We start from the raw sequence: 17,287 nt of genomic DNA, 5'->3' as shown, positions 1-17,287 counted from the left end.
AAAAATCATTAGGAATTTAGGTCATACTGTTAAAAAAAGAACAGTGGCAAGATATGGTTAAATTTATTATTTTTTTTACTATCAGAAGTAATACTAAGAGAAGTTATGTAATGTCTTTAAACATAAAACTAGGTTGGGGGGAAAGACTTTGAAACAATATTACATTTTGAAACTTGAGTTTTATGTAATTATGAGCTATATGCAGTTTTTTTCTCTTTTTGATAATTCTAAAAGTAATGTCAGTTTGAAAGCTAAAGTGGGCTTTAAAAAGGGTTGGACAAAAGTTTGTTTTTGTTGTACTTAAAACTTATGGGAATATGTTATATGAGGTAAGCCTTACTGACATTATCCTGCTAAGGACAGAATAATAAAATTTTATATGTAATATGAAGCATTAAAAGCCCGAAAAAAATGCAATATACAGGTATAGCTATACCTTCAATAAAGGAATTTGCCCTTTTTAGCTCTTTTAAATACAGAGAAACATATACTATAAACACACTATTTCCTGAACTATTTGAAAGTAAATTGCAGGTAACATTACATTTTATCGGTAAATCTATTAGCATACATCTCCTAAGAATTAGGAAATTTTTCTACATAACCACAACGCCATCATCATATTAAGACAGTTAACAGTAATCTTCTAATTTTCTAAAATATGTAGTTCATAAGATCAGATTTTTCTCACTGTCTTCAAAATATATTTTAAAATTTATATATATATATATATATAATTTTTTTCTAAATCCAATCAAGTCTCATACATTGGTGGTTACAATTCTTTGGTTCTTGGGTTTTTTTGTTTGTTTGTTTTTTTCATAACGTTGAGTTTTTAGACTACCGTCAGTTAATTTGTAGAATATCCCACATTCTGCATTTTGCAGTTATTGGTTCAAGTTGGTTAATAGTGTTCAATATTCTATATATATTTACTGATTTTTCTTTCTTGGCTTTTTAATCTATCAATTACCAAACCCTACAACTTGAAGTTTAATAATAATAAATAAATTTTAAAAAAAAAAAAAAAAAAAAAAGATGTTTTTAAGATACCGTTTTTCTCGGTTTTTCTATAATAGTTACTTGGCTCTTTAGTTATTTTAAAGTTTTTGTCTGCTTATTCTAACATGTCTTATCTGTGGGTCTGTTTCTTTTGGCTATTTTTTTCTTTTGGTTATGGATCCTTTTTTCCTGCTTTATGTGTGGTAATTCTTTTTTTATACTGGCATTGTGTTTAGAAGAGATTGGCATAAATACCATTTTTCTCCAGAGAGGCATGCTTTTTTTGCTCTGACAGGAAGCTGGAATGAAAGACTGAACACTTTGATACCATCAGGAGTTGAGCTATATTGGAACTGGATGACCGCTTTAGATGGTTTCAATTCACTTCTGGTTTCAAGTGCTTTGATAGTGAATGAATCCTGTTCTGTGTATATTACAGGTGCAGTCCTCTTGCAGGACATAAACCTAATCTTTTTCTGCTTTTTAGTCCCACTTGCAGCCTCCAGTGCTGTTGCTGCCTTCACATACTCATAAATAGACCTGTGGAGGAAATCAGGAGGAGAATGGGGAGAATTATCTCTGCATTTGAGTTTCTTAAAGATTTCAATCTGTCACACAGCCAAGCAGTTGTTAAAAGCCCTGCCGCTTCCCTTTAATCCAGCAGAGTATTTCTACCCTAGAAGGCTTGATTCTCTGCAGCCCAGGTACCATTTCAGCAAATGCCCCAGTTCCTGTGATCCCTTCTCATTTTGGAAGGACTTGTACTTGTCTGTTATGTAGTTCCTTTAGACCCCTTTGCATTCTCATCTCTCATGATTTCTTTTTAATATGTTGTTTTTTAAATTCTATCATGAGCTGCTCTGATAATCTGTATCCTAATTCCAAACTAGTTTTGTGTCTTGCTTTCAGGTTTATCTGATTGTTTTCTCATGGTACCAATTATTTATTTCCTCAGTCTCATTTATTTTCTGTAAACTGAAAGTTGAGTCCGAAGGATTGATTCAGGTCAGGTATTTTTGCAAAAATATCTATTAGATGAAGCTTTATACATCATTTTGTGTCATATTAGTAGATTTTTATTGTGAGGTGTACCGCCATTAGAGATACTAAATGTTGTCATTTGGTTAAGGTGGTATCTACTCAATCTTTCCATTGTAAACTTATCCCTTTACAATTAATGAGTAATATGTAGAGTGGTATTTTGGCTTGTGGAGCAATCCTCTTTCCTAACAGTCTTTCAACAAACAGTTTTACTTCCATTTGTTAAATAATATTTCATTTGGGGTTACAAAATAATTATTTTTAAAATTGTATTTTTTCTTGACATTTATTAGCTGGCATTCTTTTGTAAATAAAAGTTTTCCTTTATAAACAGTGAATGATGATTACATGTTATCCAGAAAAGCAGAATAAAAAAATATATGTAATTCTGTTTAATTACCAGTTTTCACAAAAGCAATTGGTGTAATAGTCAATTACAGTTAGAATAAATGAGTTGTGGGTTTTGTTTTGTTTTTTGTTTTTTTTGGAATGTCACAGTAACATCTTGGATTTTTATTCCATTTTTCATTTTTAGTCTTTTTTGGGGGGTAGGGTGCTCAAATAATTTCATGTTAGGCAGCAGGAGCCCAGTTTAAGTTTGCTTCTGTGTTTTGCATCACCTGTGAGCACTTTCTTGCTCTCTAGTACAAAGATGAGTCTTTGCTTCCCCTCGTTGAGACCTGGAATCAAACTCTTTCTTCGAGGAGTCCTAGTTTCATTTAGTGGGAAATGGCATTTGAAAAGTAACATCTGGGCACTAGATGGGCACAGGGTGTGCTTTATTCTGCATCTTTTTGGTAAAGAGAATTAGAAAAATATATATGTTATAATATATAGTGTTATATGTAAATATTCAATCAACTTCATAATTGATATTTTCCACTCCAATTTAATATACAAGATTTTTGCTTAACAACTTTGTTTTATATTTATATTTATTTTTACTTAACTTCTGTGTTTTTTATTTCTCTTCTGTTACCCAGAAGGACTTGGTTCTGAATTACAGTAATACATTAGCCTTTTCCTACAATTTATATAAAATGATTTAAAAATTGCAGTACTGATCTTCTAAAAATAAAATAACTGAAATTTAAGATTTCTTTGCAGTTCTTTTGTCTTTAGAACATATCCCACCAAGGATCAGAATATATGCTTAAAAATTGCTTGAAATAGTTCTTTTCTGTATGGTTGTAATACCAATTTTGCTATACAGTTGATTTCACTTTATTTTCAATTTTGGGGGTTTTTTGTTCTTTCTTTAATTTTGGAGAATATAAAACATTTACATGGTTCAAAAGTCAAACTTTATTAAAAAGTATACTCAAAAAAGACTCCTTTTTATTTTCTTCATTTACACCTGCCTCTGTTACCAACAAAGCTGATTCCGCAGAAGATGGGGTCTTTCCCTGTTCATTGTCACGAAACCAGTACACAAAACCAAAAGTGAGTATCAAGTAGTGCAGGCTTTATTTGATGGCCATGAAATTGAGAAGCAGGAGCATGGCTCACAATTCAACTTCTCCACTAGGGAGAGGCTGGGTGGTTAAAATACAGGGTTTTCGAATGAAGGCATTGGACATTAAAAGCAAGAAGATTAATATTCACGTCTTTTCTAGAAATGGGCAGTGAACGTTCTAGAACTGGAGTGCCACTGTCCTTTTTGTCCTTTTATGGCTTCTTCCAGTTGGTATGGTCATTTGCCAACAGTCATGGAACTGGTGGGAGTACCATTTCATTTAGCATGGAAATGAGATTGTAATGAAATGTGAGGTCTTTTCATTAGGTCAGCTATCTTGGTTCTAACCAGTCTCAGCTGGTCTCGTTATTTCAAAGGGAAGTTTTTATTACAGGTATCCTGTTTCTTAAAGATAAGCAGAGTTGGGGCATGGGGGCAGGGTCAGAATTCAACTATGTCATATAGGCATTACACCAGGTAACACCTCCTATGGGTAACCATTTTCATTTGTTTCGTTTTTATCCTACCAGTGTTTGTTTTTGCAAAAATAAATTCATATCCATGTACATATGCATATGTACATATATCCACCTTTTCTTATCCCTGTAGGTGGTGGTGTGTTGTATACTGTTATATACTCTGTACCTTTCTTTTTTACTTAATATGAGAATCACTGTATTTGGTAGGGGTCAGAAGTCTTCAGAGAAACAGAAACAATAGGATGTGTCTGTTAGTATGTATAGTAAGATTTATTATAAAGAATTAATGCATATGATTATCGAGTTTGACAGGTCCTAAGATCTGCAAGGTGAGTGGGCAAGGTGGCAGTCCATGAGAGCTGAAAGTGTAGATCCAGTCTAAAGGCCAGCAGCCTCTAGACCCAGAAAGAGCTGATGTCTCACTTTGAGTCTGAAGGCGGGAAAAAGCCGGTGTCCCAGTTCAAAGGCAGTCAGGCAGGAGGAATTCTCTGTAATTATTCACGAGAGAGTCAGCTTTTTTGTTCTATTCAGGCATCAACTGATTGAATGAGGCCCTCTCACTTTAAGGAAAGGCAGTGTGCTTTATTTACATTCTAACAATGTAAATGTTAATATCGTCCAAAAACACCCTCAAGGAAACACCCAAGATAATGTTTGACAACTGATACCTAAAATTAACCATCGCAGGTATACAGATATATTCCTCATTTTCATAACTTGTTTACAAGCTTTTGCTGTTACAAATAGTGCTGTAATGAATAATCTTGTGTATGTGCATTTTGTATTTTTGTCATTGTATATTTGTAGATTCCTAGGTGTGGAATTGCAGAAATGGAGACTAAATGCATATGTGATTTTATTAGATGTGCTGCCAAATTGCCCTGTGTAGAGGTTATATCATTTTGCAGTTTAACCAGCAAATAAATAAATAAATAAGAATACCCATTTCTCTATAACTTCACCAACATAGGATGTGGCTCAGCTATTGAATTTTGTCTGATAGATTGGAATTGGTATCTCTAGCTTGAGTTTGTTACATTTCTCTCATGAATGAGGTCAAGTACTTTTTGTATATTTAAGAATCATTTGCCTTTTTTTTCTGTGAATTATGTGATCATGTTTTTGATAGTTTTTTGTGTTGACTTTTGGTTTCTAATTTTTCTTGATTTTTTAGAGCTCTTTATATCATTTACAGATACGTGTGCCCTTTGTCTTTGACTCTGTCTTTTGCCATACAGAAAGTTTTTGCTTTTACATAGTTAATGTATCAGTCATTTGTTTTATTGCTTCCAGATTTTGATTGTCTTAGAAAAGCTTTCCTAATTACCAGACTATAGGAATTCAAATAACAATTTGTTATTCACTCATGTTTTCTTCTAATACTTAGGGGATTTCTCTATTATTACATTAGATCTCTGATGTGTTTAAAAGTCAAATTTGGTATTTCTTGTGAGGTGTTAATCTAATTTTTTTCTACCAAAGTTATCCATTTCCCCAACATTTATTAAAAACTTTACCTTTTCTTCAGTAATTTGACATGACACTTACATGATGTACTAAGTTTCCCCACATAGTTGGTTCTGTTTCAGCTTTTCTGTCATATTCCCTTGTATATATCATTGATCCTTGCCTAATACCACCATTTTAATCATAAAGACTTCTAATGCTGTTTTGTAGCATCTTCTTCCCATACCCCCCTTTCACACTATTCTTTTTCAGGGGTTTCTTGGTTTTTCTTACTTTTGCTTTTTTCCACATGTACTTTGGATCAACTGGTCCAACTACATTTTTTAAAATTGCTTTTATTGAGATTACATTAATTTTTCATAAATTGGGAACAACAGGTATCTCATTAATGTTGAATCATCCTATCCATTAAAAACATATGTCAGCCGGGCGTGGTGGCTCATGCCTATAATCCCAGCACTTTGGGAGGCCGAGGTGGGCAGATTAGAGGTCAAGAGATTGAGACCATCCTGGCCAACCTGGTGAATCCCTGTCTCTACTAAAAATACAAAAATTAGCTGGGCTTGGTGGTGTGCACCTGTAGTCCTAGCTACTTGGGAGGCTGAGGCAGGAGAATCACTTGAACCCAGGAGGTGGAGGAGGTTGCAGTGAGCCGAAATCGCACCACTGCACTCCAGCTTGGCAACAGAGCAAGAGTCCGTCTTAAAAAAAAAAAAAAAATGGCTTTCCGTTTGTTCTAGTCTACTTTAGTCAAAAGTAGCAGACTACTTTTGCAAAGTAGTGTTTTAAGGTTTTCTGTATAGTGGTTATGCACAATTCTTGTTGTGCTTCCTCCTAGGTATTTTATCATTTTTATTGCTGTTGTAAATGTCCCCTTCCCTTCTGTTATACAGCTATGCACTGCATAATGACATCTCTATCAGCAATGGAAATATATATACTATATACAATGGTAGTTCCATAAGATTATAATATAATTATACCTTACCTTTTCTATGTTTAGATACACAAATACTTAACCATTGTGTTACAGTGGCCTACAGTATTCAGTATGGTAACATGCTGTAGACATGTATAGTAAGCTATACCATCTACGTTTAAGTATACTCTGGTGATTTCACGATAATGAAGTCACCTTAATGATGCATTTCTTGGAACATATCCCCATTGTTAAGCAACACATGACTATATTCTAACAGGCTATTGTTGTGTGTGTGTGTATATATATATGGATGATTTTCATTTTTTAGTGTTTTACATCCTACCCATTTTATTGAATTTTCTTACTGTTTATATGAGTTTATGATTGATTCTCTTGGGTTGTCAAGGTATATCTTTTATGTCATCTATAAATACACAAAGTTTTATTTCTTCCTCTCTTATTCATTTGACTAAATCTTTTTCTCTTATCTATTACATAGCTGTACTTTATTCATTTTGCAGTAATGTATGTAGTGTATCCTCATTAAGTTGCTGGCTTTTTGGCTTATATATCTATATATACATACACATGTATTTCTAATATTAAGGAAGTGTTTACCAACTTGTATTTTATTGAGTGTTTATATTAGGAATGGGTGTTGGATTTTGTTGAATGACCTTTCAACATCTATGGAGAATACATGTGTTTTCTTCTTAGATTTATGAATATAGTGAATTATATTAGTGGATTTTCTTATGTTGAACCATCTGTGCGTTCCTGAAATACATATCACTTAGTCATGTTTAATTATGTTTGCTAAAATTTAATTTCATATTTTTGTTGATATTTATAAGTGATATTGGTCTTTATTTTTGTAATCTTTATCAGATCAGATAAGTATCATTGTAATTTTGCTCCCTGAAAATGAATTTGGAAAAATGTTTTTGTTTCTGTGGTTTGGAACAGTTTAAGTACTTTTGGGGTTGTCTCACATGCATCAGTGGAATTTTAATTTATAGAGGTGACTGAGGGAAAACATGGAGTGATCAATGCCATTGAAATGATTATTTATTACTTATATTTCCTGAGAGAAGGGGACATACCACACTATGCAGGGCTACAAAGGAAGCACCAGATTTTGTCAGGAGTCAGAAGCAGGAGCTAAAGGAAAGCCTAGACCAGAGCCATTATTGGCCTTTTATGGAAAAGACAAGGCAGGGCAGAGTAAACGGTTTAGGATTGGCTAGATTGAGTAATTTCAGTAGGCTTTGGGGACTAGGGGCTGTCCGTTGTTGTCTGGTATATGGTCTTGAGTTGATTTAATAGTGGGGAATTATTGGCTTGTGTGTAAAAGTTAGATAGTGGTTGGCTTGCATATGAGACATGTTTTCTGAAGTAAGTTTACCGCCTTAAGGAATTAGCTGGTCCTGAGAGGGCAGTCTCTCTCTGGGTGTATAAGCATACCCTCCAACTCCCCTCCCAAAATACCAAAACATGAAAGATAGAGTAAAAAACATGATTAATACAGGGGTTATCTGGTTTTTGAAGGCTTATACTGGTGCTTTTTGGTTAGATTAACTCTGATAACTATTCCATCTTTGGATTTTTGTTCTGTTTAAACTTTTTATTTCTACACATTCAAGTTTAAGAAGTTTTCCTATTCTATATATTTGGTGTATTTTTCTAGAAAAAAAAGTTGCTCAAGTTGCGCAAGTTTTTGTGTATTTGTTGGCACTCTTTTGTTCCTTTTGCTTTATTTTTCTAATCCTTTGAATTCAATGTTTATTTCATTTAATTTTGTTTTTTGTTTTGATGTAAACATTAAAGCGTCTGTTTTCATCAGATTGCTATTTTAGTTGCTTTCCTTAGCTTCTGACCTGTAGTGCTTTCATTAATTTTTTTTAGATATTTTTTGATTTTATTAGTATTCGCCCTCTGACCCAAGTTACTTACTTTTTTAAAAAATAGCAGATAGAATGGATTTCTTGTTTTTGGTTAATTCTAGTTTTATTGCATTACAATTGTATAATTTTGTCTGTATTTTTTCGTTATGGTTTTTACTGTGGTTTTCTTCATGACTTAATACACATATATGGTAATTTTTGTGACTATTCCATGTGTAGTTAAAAAGAAGCTATTCTCTCTGAATGCAGAGTTATCTTCTAGCAATAAGGTAAACTTTATTATGTTTTTTAGGGCTTCTGTAACCTTTTCATTCTCTTGATTGAAAGTGGAATGTTCCCTGTTGTTGGTGTTTGTCTGTTTCTCCATACATCTCATGGAATTTCTTCTTTGTAAAGATGGCTGCTATGATAAGTGGTACATAACTATTTATAATAGTTATAACTTTACTCGGAATTGAAGTGAATTGAATGCCTTTAGCATTTTAAAATACCCCCCCTTTTTTTAAGCGATTTAATGCTTTTTATTCCCTACTTCTTCACCAACATTTCCTAATCATCTCATAGATGAAGTTCATCTTCCAGTAGATTCTTTAAAAACAACTTGGAATTATGATGTTCTCTGAGTTCACCCATGTTACAAACTGGTTTTGTATAATTTTGTTACAAGATATGTAGTTTGGATGGATATAAAATCCTTGACTCACACTTTCTTTCCTTCAGCTTCTGAAAAAAATGTTACTCTACTTAGTCTTACTTTTTTATCTTGTTCCCCTTTCTCCTCTGGGTCCTTTTTCTCTCTTGCTCTCTGCTGAACCTTTTGAGAGTCAGTTACGGAAATTACCAGACTTTTATTCCTGAATACTTCGATGTGTATCATGTAAGAACATTCTTCTTTGTAATCATAATACAACTATCACACTACAGAAATTTAATATTAATATAATGCTAACTAATAATGTAATCTGTAATCAGATTTCCCCAGTTTTCACAATAGTGTCCTTTATACCTGGATTTTTTTTTTTTTTCCCACTCCAGGATCCCATCAGGGATAACTCATTGCACTTAATTGTTAAACCTTTTTGGTCTTTAATCTAGAAAAAATTCTTCATTTTTTTCTTTTCTTTTTTGTCTTTTTATGTTACTATTTTTTTTTTTTTTTTTTTTTTTTGAGACAGGTTCACTGTTGTTGCTCAGGCTGGAGTGCAATGATGTAATCTTGGCTCACTGCAGCCTTTGCCTCCTGGGTTCAAGCAATTCTCCTGACTCAGCCTCCCGAGTAGCTGGGATTACAGGCACCCGCCACAACACCCAGCTAATTTTTATATTTTAGAAGAGGTGGGGTTTTACTATGTTGGTCAGATGGGTCTTGAACTCCTGACCTCAGGTGATCTGCCTGCCTCGGCCTCCCAAAGTGCTGGGATTATAGGTGTGAGCCATCGTGCCTGGCTGATACGGCCATTTTTTAAAAGTCAGCATTTTATAGGTTGCCTGTCAATTTGGATATGTGTAGTTTGTTTGTGATTAGATATAAGTTAAGTGTATCATTAGCAAGTGTTTTGCATAGGTGATGTTGTGTCCCTCTCAGTGTAATACATCAGGAGATACATGATATATTTATCCCAAGGTTGGTTTGTTTTTCTCTTTTAAGTAGACTTTATTTTTTAAAGCGGTGGGTTTACAACATGATTGACCAGAAACCCACAATAAAATTGACCAGAAAGTACAGAAAGTTACCATATACAACCCACTCCATCCCAAACATGCATAGCCTCCCTGTCAACATCCAGCACTAGAGTAGTACATCTGTTACAGTTTTTAAACTTACATTGATCAATCATTATCACCCAAAGTCCATAGTTTACCGTAGGGTTCATTCTTGATGTACATTCTGTGGTTTTTGAAAAATGTGTAATGACATGTATCTTCCATTATAGTATCATACAGAATAGTTTAACTGCTCTGCTCTAAAAATCCTTTCTGCTGGCCTTTTCACCCCCGCGCAACCACCAACCCTTTTTTTTTTTTTTTTTTTTTTTTTTGGAGATGGAGTTTTGCTCTTGTTGCCCAGGCTGGAGTGCAATGGCACGATCTCAGCTCACCGCAACCTCCACCTCCTGGTTCAAGCAGTTTTCCTGCCTCACCCTCCCAAGTAGCTGGGATTACAAGCATGTGCCACCATGCCTGACTGATTTTGTATTTTTAGTAGACACGGGTTTCTCCATGTTGGTCAGGCTGGTCTCAAACTCCTAACCTCAGATGATCCACCTGCGTTGGCCTCCCAAAGTGCTGGGATTACAGGCGTGAGCCACCACTCCCGGCCTGCAACCACCAACTTTTTTACTGACCTCACAGATTGCCTTTTCCAGAATGTTGTATAGTTGGAATCATAAAGTTTGTCGCTTTTTCTGATTGGCTTCTTTTACTTAGTAATTAGCATGTAAGGTTCTTCTGTATCTTTTTATGGCTTGATAGCTCATTTCTTTATAGTGCTGAATAATACTCTGTTGTCTAGATGTATCACAGTTTATCCATTCACCTATGGAAGGACATCTTGGTTGCTTCCAAGTTTTGATAATTATGAATAAAGCTGCTGTAAAAAGTGTAACATTTTGCATTCTCATCAGCACTTGATAAGCATTCTTGTTGCTTCCAATCTGTGTGTCTTCTTTGATGAGATGTCTGTTCAGGTCTTTTGCCTGGTGTTTAAATTTAATTGCTTTCTTACAGAGTTTTAAGAGTTCTTTCTATATTTTGGATGACAGTTCTTTATTGTATATGTCAGCAGTCCTCAACCTTTTTGGCACTCGGGACTGGTTTTGTGGAAGACAATTTTTCCATCGACTGGAGTGAGGGCAGGTGGTTTTGGAGTGATTCAAGTGCATTACATTTATCATGTACTTTATTTCTATTATTATTACATTGTAATATATAATGAAATAATTGTACAACTCATCATAATGTAGAATCAGTGAGAGCCCTGAGCTTGTTTTCCTGCAATTAGACGGTCCCATCTGGGGGTTTTATGGGATACCGTGACAGATCATCAAGCCTTAGATTGTCCTAAGGAGTATGCAACCTAGATCCCTCACATGCACATTTCATAATAAGGATTCGTGCTTCTATGAGAATCTAATGCTGTCACTGATCTGACAGGATACAGAGCTTAGGCAGTAATGTGAGTGATGGGGAACAGCTGTAAATACAGATGAAGCTTAACTAACTCACCTGCCATTCACCTCATGCTGTGCAGCCCAATCTGACAGGCCACGGACCAGTATTCGGGGTTGGGGACCCCTGATATATATGATTTGCAAATATTTTCTCAGTGTCCGTGGCTTCTCTTTTCATTCTCTTGACAATGTCTTTCACAAAGCAAAAAGTTTTAATTTAGTGACATTCAGCTTATCAATTTTTTCTTTTATGGATCATGCCTTTGGTGTCATGTCTAAAAAGTCATCACCATACCCAATGCCATATAGGTTTTCTCCTGTGTTACCTTTTAGAAAGTTTATAGTTTTGCATTTTGCATTTATGATGCCTTTCAAGATGATTTTTGTGAAATGTATAAGGTCTATGTCTAGATTTACTTTTTTTCTTTTTTGCATGTGAATGTCTAGTTCTAGCATGACTTGTTGAAAAAATTTTTTCTCCATTGTATTGCCTTTGCTCCTTTTTCAAAGATCAGTTGACTATAGTTTTGTGGGTCTATGTTTGCACTCTCTAATTCTGTTCCATTGATGTATTTGTCTTTTCTTTCACCATTGCCACACTGTCTTGATTACTGTAGCTTTATAGTATGTCTTGAAGTTGGTAGTGTTAGTCCTTCAGTTTGTTTTTCTCTGTCAATATTGTGTTGCCTATATTGATTTTAGGTACTATGGAATATTATTCACAACTTTACTGATTCATAAGGTACACAGATATTTGGCTGAACATTATTTCTGGGTGTATCTGCGAGTATGTTTCCAAATGAGATTGACATTTGAATCTGTAGACTGAGTAAAGCAGATTGCCCTCTCTGTTGTGAGTGAGTAGGCCTTTTTTGAGGCCTTCCCTCTAGCTGGGACCTATACCATTGACACTTCGGTTCTTAGGCCTTTGAACTTGGACTACAATTTATAAAATGGTTCTCAAGCCTTTTTGGACTTGGACCAGAACTTATAAAATAGTTCTCAAGCCTTTGGACTTGGATTGGAACTATACCATGAGCTTTCCTGGTTTTACAGCTTAGGCATAGCAGATTGTGGGACATTTCAGTCTGCATAATCACAGGGGCCAATTCCTTATTACAAATCTCTTTTTAGATATCTATTTGTATGTGTATATATATGTACAGATATAATAAATTTATCCTATTGGGTTTTTTCCTCTGAATATATGAATAGTTTATGCACTACAATTACAGTATTGAGTATTCTGAATTTAACTATGCATGTACCTTTACCAGTGAGTTTTATACTATACTTTCAGATGATTTCTTATTGTGTGTTAGCATCCTTTTCTTTCAAGTTGAAAAATTCTTCTTAGCATTTCTGGTAAGGTAGGTCTGGTATGAAGTCTTTCATCTTTTGTTTGTCTACATATTTCTCCTTTGTGTTTGAAGAATAGCTTTGCTGGGTATAGTATTCTTAGTTGAAAGTTGTTTCCTTTTTTTTTTTTCCTTCATATTCATTGAATATGTCATCTCATTCCCTCTTGGCCTGTAAGGTTTCTACTGAGAAGTGTGCTGCCAGATGTATTGGAACTCCTTCATTTGTTACCTGTTTCTTTTCTCTTATTGCTTTTAGGATCCTTTCTTTGTCCTTAACCTGTAAGAGTTTGATTTTATGCCTTGAAGGTAGTCTTATTTGGGTTGAATCTGCTTGGTGTTCTTTGATGTTATAACTGCATATTTGTATCTTTCTCTAGGTTTGGAAAACTGTTTTTATTTCTTTGAATAAACTTTCTACCGCAGTCTCTTTCTGTATTTCCCCTTTAAGGCCAATAACTCTTAGAATTGCCCTTTTGAGGCTGTTTTCCAGACTTTTAAGCGTACTTCATTCTTTTTCACTCCTTTTTTCTTTTTCTCCCGAGTCTGTATTTTGAAATAGCCTATCTTTGAGCTAATTCTTCTGCTTGATCAATTCTGTTTACATAGTAATACATATTTTTGTTCATTAATTGAATATTTCAGCTTCAGGATTTCTGTAGGATTCTTTAAATTATTTTAATCTCTTTGTTAAATTTCCCTGAAAGATTGATGAATTCCTTCTCTGTTTTTTTGAAGTTTGTTGAGATTCCTCAAAAAGCTGTTTGGAATTCCCTGAGAAGTTGTATATCTGTACTACTCCAGGATTCGTCACTGGTGCCTCATTTAGTCTCTTTGGTGAGGTCATCTTCTCCTGACTGTTCTTGATGCTTGTGGATGTTTTTCAGTGTCTGGGCATAGAAGAGTTAGATACTTCTTCCAGTCTTTGTAGTCTGGACTTGTTAGTATCCATCATTTTTCAGAGGGCCTTCTAAGCTTTCAGAGTTAAAGTAATATCTAAGCCTATGGTCACTGTAACCATTTCAGCCCTAGAGGGCACTCTAAGCCCAGGTATGCTGCAACTTCTGCACTTTCCTGAATTCCCAGTCCTAATGGACTTAAAGGCAGAAGTTGCTGGGTTCCCAGGCAAAATCCCTCTTCTACCCCCAAGTGGAATGAGTGTCTCTTTATGCTGGGCTGGCCGGAGCTGGGGGGAGAGGTGACACAGACAATCTTGTGGCCACCACAGCTGGCCTCATGCTGGGTCATTTTTGAACTGCCATTGATGTTTACTGAAGGCCCAAGGCCACTTTAGTCAGCAGGTGATTAATCCTGCGGGGACTTGGGTCCATCCCCCCAGGGCAGAGGATTCCCTTCTGTCCCAGGGTGGGTCTAGACGTGCCACGTGGGAACAAGAGCCTGGAATTGGGGGCCTTAGGATTCTGACTGGTGCTTTGTTTTACTGTGGCTGGGCTGGTGTCTGGATTGCAAGGCAAAGTCTCCTATACCCTTTCTCTCCTTCCCCCAAGTGGAAGAAGTCTCTACACTGCACTGCCTGGAATTGGGGGAGGGGTGATGCAGGCATTCCCATGGCCACCACAGCTGGTGTCACACTTGGTTGTAGTACCCTGGGCCCACAGCCTCTGCTGAGACCAGCACAGCACTGAGGCTTACCCAAAGACTACAGTTGCTATGGTCTGGCTGCCACTGACATTTATTGGGAGCCCAAGACCACTTGATTCAGCCAGTAGTGAAGCCGACTAGGACTCACATTTCTCCCACTGGGGCAGCAGATATCTCTCTGTCTATTCAAGGATGGTCTAAATGCCCCCTGTGGGCACCAATAGATTTCTGTCCAGTGCTGTGTTCCACTGTGACAGGGCAATGTGGAGTTCCAGTGCAAAGTCCCACAATTTCACTCTCCCTCCCCAAAGCACAAAGATTATCTCTCTGGGGTGTGCTGCCTGAGCTTGGGAGAGGGATGGTATAGACAGTTCAAGACTGTCCTTCCTACCCTCTTCAATGCATCTTTTCTTGTTAGGCTAAAACCAGGTACTGTGATATCTTAACTTATTTAGTTCTTATGAAGGTGCTTTTTTGTGTGAATAGTTACTCAGTTTGATATTCTTGCAGGTCTAGGTGGTGATTGCTGGAAGATTCTGTTTGGCCACCTTTTCATACATTTCTCTGTTTTATGCAGTCCTCGTCTAACTCTCTACTTTGAGTGGCCTCCAAAGCCAATTCAGTCTCAGATTTTTATTTTTTCAATAACAGGTAAAATGAAGTGTTATTTTTTATTTCCTTGTTTTGCCATAGGTATGAACGATAAGTGCTTTTATTTGCTCTCTTTATTGATCTGTATTTTTTGAGGTTATATGGAGATATTGAAATTTAAATGGTTGTCATTATTCTATGAGAACCTAGAATTTTAGCCCTTTAAGTATTTTACTGCCAAATTTCTTAGTAGCTGTTAGGTTAGACCACATAAAATTGCAATTTTTGTAGTTCAAGAACTTTGAATATCACCAGTTTTATATGGTTCTACCTGACAGAAACATAAACTTTTTAGTATAATTTCAAGTTGATAAAGTCTACATTTTTATCAACTTTACTGAGGTATAATTTATATACAATAAAATGCATCCATCTAGTGTACAGTTAGTGGGTATTTACAGTTGTTTACACTTATGTAACCACCACCACTATCAAGATATAGAACATTTTTCTCCAGAAAGCTCACTTGTACCCCTTTGCACTCATCCCCACACCCTACCCCAGGCAGCCTCTAAACTGCTCTCTGTCATTAGATTAGATTTGTAAAGACCACATTTTAAAACTGACCTATGGATCTTGCGTGATTTGAAGCTTGCACACCTTGACTCTCCTTCCTCTCTATATGTCCACTAGGCTCAGGGCTTTTTCTTTTGAGAATAGGTTCACTCATCTTCTGCCTAGTACTTTAAACTTCATGTACCTTGAACTAAGGTACATCTCTGAAGATTCATTCTGCTTTTCTCTTTCATGTCTTTGCTTATGCTGTCCTTTCTGCCTAGAAAGTTTCCACTCAACTTCACTTTCCTGGCTTATTCCTACTTACCTTTCTGAAATCAATTTATATTGCTGATTTTGGGTTGGGTTAGGTACTTCATTTATAGAAATAACTATCTTTGTTTATCTGTTAATCTCTATCAATCATGTTTTTTATTATTATATATAATAATTATTTGTGTCCTTTACTGAGGTAACAGTAGCTTCTTGAGGTTAAGAATTATGCCTTCTGCAATTTGGCCATCATGCAGCTCTACACATGATACGTACTTAATAAATGTTTAATTCATGCTTAATAAGTTTCAACTTCTGCATATAGAGTTAAAACTAAATCTACATAGTATAAGTTAAAGAAGTCTTACGTAATAGGAACTAAGAAAAACTGAAGTTGAACTAATAGGTTCCTGTAAGCGTGAAGGAGAAATGGGCATAGTTCCCTTTGACTATAGTTGCACTTGCTGAAACCAGTTTTGCATGAATTCTTTGCTCTTCAATTCTTCTTTTGCCATATATTTTTGGAACTTCACCAAACAATGTCTGTGGAGAATGATAAAGTAGCTTTGTGTAAAGTGTGAGCTATATGTAGTAAATTAAGTACAAATAAGAAAAATGAGCTCTCTCTCTATATATATACACACAAATATACACAAATATATATACAGATATATACACAAACATACACAGACACACACACACACACACACACACACTCATCCTGACTTTGTTATCATAAACCAAGAGGGACCTCAAGAACAGCTGTTGGGTTATCTGTCTACTACTAGCAAAGCCAGCTCGAAATTAACTGTGACTACTATTCCTTCTGGATGTTGTCACTGCATAGTAGACTTATGTAAGCTTTGCTGGAGGAAGTTTTAGTCAAGAGAGAAGTTCAGTCAAACATGTACAGGCACATCTGTAATCCTGAAAAAACGTATTTTTTATTTACTAAACGTAATTTGTGATCATTCTTTATTGTGTAGTAATTTTTAAAATTTTGAAAGTGCTACAAGGTGCTCAAATTTATCTCAGTTTGACATTTTCAAAGCAGAAATCTTAAATTTGAAAGTTTCCCATCTTGATTAATAAAAGCCAATTTTTTCTGTTTTATTTTATAGTCATACACAGTATGTTAAAATACAGCCTTATTTTTACTTGTAGTGTATGCAGAGAATATTTCCAAAATGGTGGGAAGAGAAAAGCACTTGAGAAAGATGAAAAAAGAGCTGTACTTGCCACTAAGACCACTCCAGCCTTAAATATGCGTGAGTCTTCTAAACTTGAAGGTCATTTAACCAACCTCAGCTTTACAAACCCTGAATTTATAACTGAGTAAGTATACTTTTTCTACTTTGATTATCCTGGATAACTATTAATGTAAAATAATGCAGTGGTTCATACTAAACAATGAGCAGTTTATTTGCTTTTCCGGTAGTTACATAATAGGCTGAGAAATGCAGTTAG

General features: G+C 35.4%; 1 protein-coding gene across 1 annotated transcript in view; it reads left to right on the top strand.

The window, feature by feature from the left end:
* SAMTOR (S-adenosylmethionine sensor upstream of mTORC1) overlaps nt 1-17,287 on the top strand; it is a 124,768-nt gene that overhangs the window by 19,667 nt on the left and 87,814 nt on the right. The window contains exon 3 of the mRNA XM_007982630.3: nt 16,985-17,155. Within this exon, the coding sequence (XP_007980821.1) occupies nt 16,985-17,155 (171 nt within the window). The remainder of the gene's footprint in view (nt 1-16,984; nt 17,156-17,287) is intronic.

This window comes from Chlorocebus sabaeus, chromosome 21 (assembly GCF_047675955.1).
Source record: "Chlorocebus sabaeus isolate Y175 chromosome 21, mChlSab1.0.hap1, whole genome shotgun sequence".
Classification (NCBI taxonomy): Eukaryota; Metazoa; Chordata; class Mammalia; order Primates; family Cercopithecidae; genus Chlorocebus; species Chlorocebus sabaeus.
Note: the sequence above shows the minus strand (reverse complement) of the source record. Positions and strands in the feature narration are given on the sequence as shown.